Source organism: Sorex araneus, chromosome 2, assembly GCF_027595985.1.
Source record: "Sorex araneus isolate mSorAra2 chromosome 2, mSorAra2.pri, whole genome shotgun sequence".
In the NCBI taxonomy this organism is placed as follows: domain Eukaryota; kingdom Metazoa; phylum Chordata; class Mammalia; order Eulipotyphla; family Soricidae; genus Sorex; species Sorex araneus.
In genome coordinates this window covers 157,238,212-157,248,633 of record NC_073303.1, presented here as the reverse complement: position 1 = coordinate 157,248,633, position 10,422 = coordinate 157,238,212, and the positions used below count along the sequence as shown (strand labels likewise).

General features: G+C 38.6%; 1 protein-coding gene and 1 non-coding gene across 2 annotated transcripts; both read right to left on the bottom strand.

Annotated features, from left to right (window-relative positions):
- Positions 1-4,276: 4,276 nt before the first annotated feature.
- LOC129403074 (small Cajal body-specific RNA 1) lies at positions 4,277-4,441 on the bottom strand. The gene has a single exon (XR_008629058.1). It is a non-coding gene; the product is annotated as a small Cajal body-specific RNA 1 (non-coding RNA).
- Positions 4,442-7,254: 2,813 nt separating this feature from the next.
- LOC129402245 (N-alpha-acetyltransferase 50-like) lies at positions 7,255-8,003 on the bottom strand. Its single transcript, XM_055127976.1, has one exon. The coding sequence runs from the start codon at positions 7,818-7,820 to the stop codon at positions 7,311-7,313; it is 510 nt and encodes a 169-aa protein (XP_054983951.1). The 5' UTR covers positions 7,821-8,003; the 3' UTR covers positions 7,255-7,310.
- Positions 8,004-10,422: the final 2,419 nt, after the last annotated feature.

Genomic DNA, 10,422 nt, shown 5'->3' with positions numbered 1-10,422 from the left:
GCTCTTGAATATCACAGGACAATTTGGAGTAAAAAGTCTTCATGAGTATTTCTGACATTACTTGGATCTGAGACCTATGTGATTAAATACATTTAGCTACCAAGTCACAAAAAAAAGAGAAGAAAGTTTTTCTGTGAGGAGCCTGGTGAGCCACAGTGCCCAGAGGTTGTAGCCACAAAAATGAGTACTGTAGGTTAACATTGGTTTGTCCTTTTCACCTTGCAACAAGGAGTTTAGGTTTATTGGATTATTCCCATCAAAGTGCTCTCATTCCTCTGTGTTTATTGGTAACTTCTTTGCGCTCTGTTAACTTGCAAATATTGCTTTTTATCTTCTCCTTAAGTCCTTTGCATAGCTAATTCAGAGTAATGTCCGTTTTGTAAAGACACAGGAAGACAGTTAACGCTATGCTTTCGTAACATGGGAGTTAATTGACTCCAGATAATATTACCTCTGGGTCATCTGTTCTCTCCATGGACCTAAGCTTTAGTTGCCCTTACTTCCTAGTATCCCCAAAACAGGGTCTTGACGAGGGACCTGGATAACAAACTGTGAGCTATGTGCTACCCTGGCATTGAAAGGGGCCTGGCCAAACTGCCATAATGCTTAGCTATAAGTTAAGAGCATGGTCATGGACAAATGATATCATTATCCAAAAAGTAATAACTAGATTTGGACTCTTCTAGGGTTGGGGGTGATTAATCTGGCCTGAGCACTGTAGTCTCAGTCTGTGGCAACATGTCCCCAGAGAGCCACCTTGCAAGCTAAATTTATCTCTTACTGTGTCCATACAAAATAACTAATACTAAGAAGTAGAATTAAGATGTTAATTAAGATATTAATTAAGTTTTTGGACTAAAGAAAAGAGGAACACCCCTAGGTGGTATTCAGCCCTTGAGCCTGATGGACAGTCAGGAAGGACTTTCTTATGCTAATTTTGCTATGTGACTGGGTGTAGCATCTTAGAGAGTTGAGAGAGCTGGAGAGAGAGAGAGAGAGAGAGAGAGAGAGAGAGAGAGAGAGAGAGAGAGAGCAGGGCAGTAGATGGGGGCATGGAGAGACTAGCAAGGAGGACAGAGGGAGAAGAATGTAAGGGAAGAATGAGGAGCAGGTGTGTGGAGAGAAGAGAGACCAGGCTGCAAGAGGAGGCGTGGAGAGATGAGCAGGAGAGACAGGAGGAGACGGGAATGAGGGCCAGTGTGAGACTAGAATGGGGAGTTTATGAGACTGGGACAGGTGTGTGGGGAGAATGGAATAGATGGCAACTGATCAACTAGCCAGCTTGGCCCTCATTTCCGTCTTCATCTGTCTGTGGCATGGGCTGCCCTGGGTGGGGAATCGACCCGAGACCACTGATCCTGGGCAGCGAGGCCAGAGCCACCGGGCCTTCCCTAGCTGTCTGGAGATTAAACAAGTACTACTGGCCTCTAGCTTGGTGTCTTAGCCTTGTCATTGACTGCCCACATTTCTCCGTTTTGTTGTCTTGTCTCACAGAAAAGGAATTTTAGGAGGAGACAAAGAGTAAGTAAATTTAATAAAAAGAGAGGAGTAAACGTTTTATTTTATTTTATTTTTTATTTATTTTTTTTTCTTTTTGGGTCACACCCGGCGATGCACAGAGGTTACTCCTGGCTCTGCACTCAGGAATTACTCCTGGCAGTGCTCAGGAGACCATATGGGATGCTGGGATTCGAACCCAGGTTGGCCGCATGCAAGGCAAATGCTCTAGCCGCTATGCTATCGTTCCAGCCCCAGGAGTAAACATTTAAAAAAAGAGAATGTGGGCCTCTACAAAAGACAATATAACATAGTAAAGTAAAACAAAGCAATTACACATATTGACATTTGGGTGACCCCAGAGTGGAGTATAAACCCTTATCTCTTGCACTGACAAAATAAGTTTAAGTTTAATAGGCCCTTTGGTAAGGTGCCCTACCTTAAGGGTTTATTATGCAGATTAGGGTGTTATGAAGGGAAAAGTAGTTTTGGTGGTTTTCTTCTATATTTTTTTTTTTTTTTTGGCTTTTTGGGTCACACCCAGTGGCGATGCTCAGGGCTGACTCTTGGCTCTGCACTCAGGAATCACCCCTGACGGTGCTCAGGGAACCTTATGGGATGCTGGGAATCGAACTTGGGTTGGCTGCGTGTAAGGCAAATGCCCTACCCGCTGTACTATTGCTCCAGCCCTTCTTCCATATTCTTGTCAGGACTTTCTATTTGTAGTGATGCTTGTCCCTCCTGAGGGAGAACAACTTCTCTATTTGGCTTAGCATCATTTAACATCTTATTAGTCCTAAATTCCTAGGGAAGTTTCTTCAGTAAGTGTATCTAATTTGAAATTTATACTGGCATCCTCCTTGATGAGTTCAGACTGGCAACATGGATTTCATTTCTAATCATATCTTTGTTTTATAATCTGATAAAACTCATTGTCAATTGGATTCCCCTACCTGACTTCCCATTTCAGAAGACAGAACAAGAGAAATACATTCTAAATTCCATTTAACATCTTTATATTTTGACAGTTAATCTTTGGTGTCTTTATAGTAGTTTAGGTAAGATTATGTAGTCAAGCTGTCCTGCTCTGGAGACTAGCCCAATGGTTAGACAGCTTTGTAACTGTGTGGATGGCATCATCTCTACTTCAGACTTTATGGGATTTCTTTTCTTTATTTGCAATATCAAGCAAAGGGGAACAATTCAGAGACCATTTATTCATTTTACAAAGAAACCCAAGGGCAGATTTACCAAAACAGCTAAGTTGAGCTAACCATCTAATTGTAGGCACACTCACTTATGAGGTGAGCTTCAATAATTTTAAACTCATCAGGGTGTTAGTAGGAGATCATTAATGCATCATTTTATTCTTTTTCTTGCAGTTTGAAGCATTCAGTTCTGATCTTTGTAAATAGACCATGGTGTAATAAAGCTACAAAGGTCTTAAAAAAAAAAAAACCCTGCTTAAGAAAACAGTTTTTCTATTTTCTTTTTTTGGATCACACCCAGTGATGCTCAGGGGTTACTCCTGGCTCTGCTATCAGGAAGTACCCCTGACAGTGCTTCGGGCACCATATATATGGGATGCTGGGACTCAAACCCGGGTCAGCTGTGTTCAAGGCAAACACCCTACCCACTGTGCTATCACTCCAGCCCCAAGAAAACAGTTTTTCTTGGTCCAGATTGATAGTGCAGCATGTAGGACATTTACCTTGCATGCAGCAGACCTGAATTTGATTCCTGGCACCCCATATAGTCCCCAGAACCTCACCCAAATAAAGCAGAAAAAGAAGCAAATAGTTTCTCTAGGGCTTCAAAGGTATAGCTCAAAAGACAGGAAACTCAGGTTCCATCCAGACATCACTTAACACTCCTAGGAGTCACCGCCTAAACAAAGAAAACAAAAGTGAAAAAAAATAGATGTTCTTTAAATCTCTGTGTCAGTTTACTAGAGGCTTCCAGTTTACCAGTCTACCTACCTACTCTCAAATTTCTACCAGGATGCCAAAATTACAGGTATTGACACCAACATTTAAAAAAAAATTACCAACTTTTCCATGCTCTCATTTTTCTTTTGTTGCAGATATTCAAAATTTCCAGTAACTGTCTTTCATGATATCTCTTACTTGCTTATTTTAATTGAAATTTCTTATTTATTATAATTCCCAGTCCCTTCTTATATGCATTACATAAGTTTAATGCACATTATGAGATCTCCGAGCATATAAAATCCTAGGGTAAGTAAGTATGCATGTTTTGCATATTTATGACATAATATTGTATTGCAACATAACTTTAAAAGCTCTTATTCAAAAATTCTTTTAAGGTGATGCTGTGCTATACTTTCTAAAAATATATTTTGTCTTTATAGCACATATTTCACACTCTATATGTTTCATCTTTACATTATTGTTCAGTGTTATGCATATTTTGTATTTCTATAAAGAGCTTTCCCTCAAATTCTCTCCCTCTATCATTCCACTTGTTTTCCCTTCCTTTCTCTGGTTTACTGTTCAGCTGCCAACAGCTGCCAGCATCTATGTTACTTACCTAGAAGTTTCCACATTCTTTTTCCTCTCTCTCCGAGAGGGGTGGAAGGATCAAACCCAGGTCGGCCACGTGCAAGACAAACACCCTACCCACTGTGCTATTGCTCCAGCCCCCTGGGTCAGTGTGACCCAAAATTTACCAAAAAAAAAAAAACTGGAAAAAAATAATAAATAAGTTTGAGGCTTCACTAATTGAAAAATTTGAGGGAAATAACTTGCAATTTTTTTTCAGTTGTTCTTGTGAATTATAACTCAAAATCTGTCTTTAAATGCTGCTGGGCTTTAAAGATCCATGGCTTTTGTTTTAATATTTCACTTCTTAAACCTAGCTATCACTTCATGTCACAAGCCTTTCATCAAGAATAGGGCACCTAGCTATTCATTTGTAAGTCATCTGTGCATATAATTAAATCCAAGCAGATTTTCCAATTAAAAGTAAAAGGTCAGTAGGATATGAATAGTCAACTGAAAGAGGATGGCTGTAGGCTGGGCTAAGTTTTCAGTGAAAAACATGTTAGTTTATATACTGACCAGACCATTTAAGTGGCACTAAATATATCAATGAATCTCAAGTTTATACTCCTGGTAGTCAAGTACTCATAGCTACTGGTCACTTTCTCTCAATAAAATAATTTAGTGGCCAGAGTGATAATACAATGTGTAGGGAACTTTTTGTTACTATGCACCCCTTTGCTCCCTCATGCCAGGAATAATTTCAAAGTGCAGAGCTAGGAGTAAGCTCTGTGCACTGCTAGTATTGCCCCTCTGTTCCAATCAAACAAGGAAACAAACAAACAGGAAGTAATTTACTGCGCAGCATGAATAAAAAGATTTTAGGTTGTTCTTCAACACCTCATTCTTGACAGAGACATAGAAAATACTTGAAAAAGAAGAATGGGGTGCATATATGTGTGTGTCTGTATATGTATATACATGTATATATAAATATGTATGTGCATATATATATTTGTGCATATCTACAGATATAAAAGTTTATGACGCTAAAAAAACCTATTTCCACTTGTCAATTATTTTCTGTAACAATCTAATATAATTTTCTTCAAAGTGAGTTCTCTAAAATAAATTAGAATTTCTAAATCTTGTTTACTTTTGCAAAGAACCAGCTTTTAGTTTCACGAATCTCGGATTTTTTTTTGGGGGGGGCGGGGGATGGGGTTATCTAGCTCATTTATTTCTGCTCTAAGTTTTATTATTCCCTCTTCCTACCTGGTTTGGACTCCTTTTGGTCATATTTTAAGATCTTACACTGTAAAGCAAAGTCAGTTATGTGGGTTCTTTGTTCCTTCCTGATGAATGCTTACAGAGCTATAAACTTGCCCCTTAATGCTGCTTTCGCTGTGTACCAGAAGTTCTGGTAGCTCATGTCCTCATTCTTATTTGTTTCCAAGAATCGTTTGATTTCTTTCTTGATTTCCTCTCTAACCCACTGGTTGTTCAGTATCGAGGTGTTTACTTTTTAGGTGTTTGATTTAATTCTCCATTTCTGTGTATGATTAACTTTATCTTCAGTGAATCTTGATCTGAAAAGATAGTTGATACAATTTCTATCTTTTTTATTGTATTGAGGTATGTTTTGTGGTCCAGCGTGAGGTCTATGTTGGAAAATATTTGATGTGCACTGGAGAAAATCATGTATTTTGCTTTTGGGGGATGAGAAGCCCTGTCTACATCTATTAGCTCTCTCTTTAGAAATACTAAAGTGGTTATAATAGAGGCATATTTCTGAGTTTTTTTATAAAAGCAATATATAGACAGATAAACAGATTGCTAGTTTTTATTTTTTATATCACTTCTTATGTTCCATGTATACACTGATGTTTTAAAAAACTGATCTGGAGAGGGAGGCACAGTCTATAGGACTTAAGGCACTTGCCTTGGATGTGGCTGATCCTGGTTCAATCTCTGGTCTCACATACCATCCCCAGAATAATTTCTTTTTTTTTTTTTAAACTCAGGAATTACTCCTAGCGGTGCTCAAGGGACCATATGGGATGCTGGTATTTGAACCCGGGTCGGCCACGTGCAAGGCAAACGCCCTACCCGCTGTGCTATTACTCCAGCCCCCTCCAGAATAATTTCTGAGTACAGAGCCAGTAGTAAACTGACCATAAGTCACATCAAAGAAACACAATATTAAACTATTCTTGCATCATGGAATTAAGTACTTTTCAACAGAACCATGGAGTGAAAAAGTTCACACAGGATTTTATACTTTTATGAGCATGCATATTTATTATGTGTTTTTAAAGAGAGATGAAGAACTTTTTTCCCCAAACACAGAATTGCCATAAATCTACCATAAAATTTAAAACCTCTTTCTGTAAGATAAAATATTTAGATAAATATTTAGATATTTAGATATCTTCACACATTGTTTTTAATAAGTCTACAAATAAGGCTGGTAAGTATCTCTACATTAACTACAACAGTTTTATAAACTATGCACTGCACTGTAGCATTGTCGTCTCATTGTTCATCGATTTGCTCAACTGGGCTTCAGTAATGTCTCCATCGTGAGACTTGTTGTTACTGCTTTTGGCATATAGTATACGCCACTGTTAGCTTGCCAGGCTCTGTGTGCAGGAGGGATACTCTTGGTAGCTTGCCATGCTCTCTGAGAGGGACAGAGGAATTGAACTCGGGTCGGCCGCGTGCAAGGCAAATGCCCTACTCGCTGTGCTATTGCTCCAGTCCACTTTATAAACTCTAAATTGATAAAATAATTTAGTTTAATGGCATTATAGGTGTGTGAGAACAAGGCATTAAGTAAATAAATATTTTAATAATGTACAAATACTGTGCTTTAATTTTCTCTTTAAGTAGCCATATATGTATGACTATTTGTATATATTTTTTGCATATATGGTAGCATGTATATGCAGGTAGTGGCTAAAGAATTACTAAAGTAGAATAATGTTTTATCCTTTAATCTGCATCATTTTAGAAATTGCCACAGTTTTTGACAAGTGATATCTTTGCTTAAATAATAATATCATTATTAAATAACTAAGGAAGAAAAGAGGATTACTATTTGGGGAAAGTTGAGTTACTGTGAGACAAATTTTATCTAACTCAAAAGTGAGCTGAATGAAATACAAAATAGAATAAAAATAAGAGAAGAGGATACATTTAGATTTCTCTTTAATTCTATTACATTTTTTATTTATTTATTTATTTTTTTATCAATGGGCCTCTCTTTTATTTGGCGACAAGCAAGTGCAAGAAAGTTCATTTGTAATTTGATCAGTTGTCTGTCTTTTGCACATCTGCATTCTGGCCAGAAGGGACTTTGAGGTTTTTCTGCAGCACGTGAGCATCTGCGGGCTCTATTCTCTTATAGTAGTTCTTCTTTGTCTCAATAACCTCAAAGCCAAATTTTCTGTAGAAGTCAATTGCTGACTCATTGCTGATCTGCACATGCAGGTAAATGTTGTCAAAAGTGCCATCTTTTTCACAGATGTTTAAGACATGATTTAACATTTTAGTTCCTATTCCTAGCCTTCGGTATGGAGCCAGACATCCTAGTGTCATGATGTAAAGTCTCTTCTGATTCTGTGAATGATCCACCCTACAGCATACTGCACCTACTGCAATATCATTGAAATAGGCAAGTTTTGCTAGCTCAACAACCTCCAGCACATCCTTGTAGAACTTGTCATTGTAGCTGACTGGAAAGATGACCTGGTTCAATCTCTTCAACTGTTTAATATTGTGTGGTGTCACATTTCCCAGCTCGATCTGGCTACCTTTCATCTTCCCTGCCCGCTGAGGCAGTTGTTCCCGCCGCTCTCAACGCCGCCGCCGCCCTGAGCTCTCGGCGCCCTCGGCTCGGGCCACGCCACCCCCACCAGCCGGCCTCCTCGCCTCGGGTTGAGCGCCGAGCGGGTGACGGAGGCCGCGAGAGCCGAGCGCGGCCCTGCGCCTTCCTTCCGAGGGGGCGGGGGTCTAATTCTATTACATTTAGATGTCTCTTTAATTCTATTAGATGATGTCTTCAATACTACATTCAAAAATGTTTTTACCTCTGAACCTCATTATTCTAAACAGACATATAAAATAAATGGGTATATATATATATTTCTTGTAGATACATAATTTTATTTTCTCAGTATACATATATATATGTGTGTACACATGCATGCAAACTCTACTGTCATTTATTTTTATATTTTAACCATAATAAACTATATTGCAATTATAGAACATGGGTATGTAGGTACTTTTAAGATCCTATTTTTAAATCCTTTGGTAAAATACCTAGGAATGAGAATGCTACTCATGCTAAGGGATAATCACATAGCAATACACAAATTTATGAGTCTAGCAAGTAGTACTGTTTTAGACATACACAATGTTAGTCATAAATTACATTTAAAAATATTAAAGAAGCAGCAAAGTTTTGATGATTCAATTGTTTACTGAAGTAGAAGACAAGTGAAGAAACTTTTATGGTGCCCTAGAAGAACAAAAAGGCAAATAAATGGATTATCTCATGGGATTTCAGAAGAAATATAACCTTGTTAAACCTTGATTTCAGGGTTTCCAATTTACAAAACTGAAAAGATAATGAATTTTGGAATGTCTTGAGTGTTAAATCTATTGTATTATGCTACATTGTACTACATCAAGGATATTCATAGCCTTTATTTCACTGAAAATTAAAAATGCAAAAATAATAACTAATAGTGGGCAGTTAATTTTTTGACAAAGGGGCTAGGAGCATGAATTATAGCAAAGAGAGCCTCTTAATCAAATGGTGCTGGGAAAAATTGGTTAACTGCATTCAAAAAGGTAAAAGAAAAGAAAGAACTTAGACGCCCACCTCACACAGTTTAACGTTGTTAACTCAAAGTCAAGTAAGAACCAGATATCAACCCTCTTTTGTAAAGCATGTCAAAAAATAAATATTCAGAACTACAAATGTCTTGACATGATTATCAGGGAAATGCAAATCTCACCCACATTGAGGTATTACCTCACACCTGTGAGAATGGCCTATAGAATAAAGTCTGGAAACAGTAAGCTCTGGCAAAAGAATGTTTTATTTATTGCTGGTGGGAGTGATGCTCAGTTTAACCATCTTCGGAAATCTAGACATCCCACTAGTATTGATGCTTAGACCAGCCTCTTTGGAAAAACAATCTGCTGCAATATTTAAAAAATATATATGAATAGAGCTTCCATTTGACCCTGCAATCCCTGCTGAGAATGCATATCCACATATCCATCCTGTGGAATTTGGTGTGCGGGCAGGTGGACATAGCTATTGAAGAGATCCAAGTAGAAGTAGTGAATAACCTTTTCCATTGCCCTTCTGGAGGATGTGATAGATCCATCAGGATGTCAAAAGGCAGTCATCTTGGTTTTATAGTTGGCAAAGGACAGGTGGACGTTTTGAGTAATTTACCCGGCTTCTGCCTCATCGGCCAACACTGTTGTTCTTCTCTCTTTGAGGTGTCCCTTAATAACTTCTCTGTAAGCTATGCAAGTTCAGACGTTAGCTTGTGATTGCCTGAGGCTCCTGCCAAACTGTGTTGGCGAATGAGCTCAAGAGTTTCTAAAGACAGGCATCTTTTTGCAACTTTCTTATTCTTGGCATTCCTCACATAATCATGGAGGTGCTGAACCAGTCAATTGTATTCCTCCTTGATGTTGTCAATGATGGCATCTTCCCATATTGCTGCAATAGTGCCAAAGAGCTCTCGGTTGTTGGCTGTTCTGGGAGTTCTCTTTTAAACTTTGCAGACATTTCTCCCTACTCGGTGAAGTAAAATTTCACATGAAGGAGATGGTGGTCTGATCCTTTTTGGAATTTTGGGACAACAGTGACATCGGTCAGGCAGAACTGAACAGGATGTGGTCAATTTCGCTGTGGAAATGGCCACCAGGATACTTATGTCCAATGTTTATATTCAGACTTCTGGAACTACGAGTTACCATGGATGGTCTTGGTCGACATGATGAACTCAGACAGCCTCTCACCCTGTTTGTTCTGTTCCACTCTAGGGCATGGGTTCTGATGAGGAGTTCTTCTGGTGACCTTCTCTGTCCTATTTTGGCATGAAAACCACTGACAATAACCTTGTAGAAGGTGTGGCCTTCTTTATAGCATTTCTCAAGCTTCATGTAGAACTCCTCAATTTCTTCTTTGTCATAGTTGGATGTTGGTGCGTAGACAACAAAGATAGAAACTGCTGACAGTGAGCCACATCTATTCAAGCATAATTATCCAATTCAGTTTGTTAGGCATTCGAACGAATCAATGGTCATGGCCATGTTCGTGTTGATGAAAACACTGACACCACCAATGCCTCTAATGCTGCATGTTCCGAGGAACAGTTTTTCTCCAGTGTCA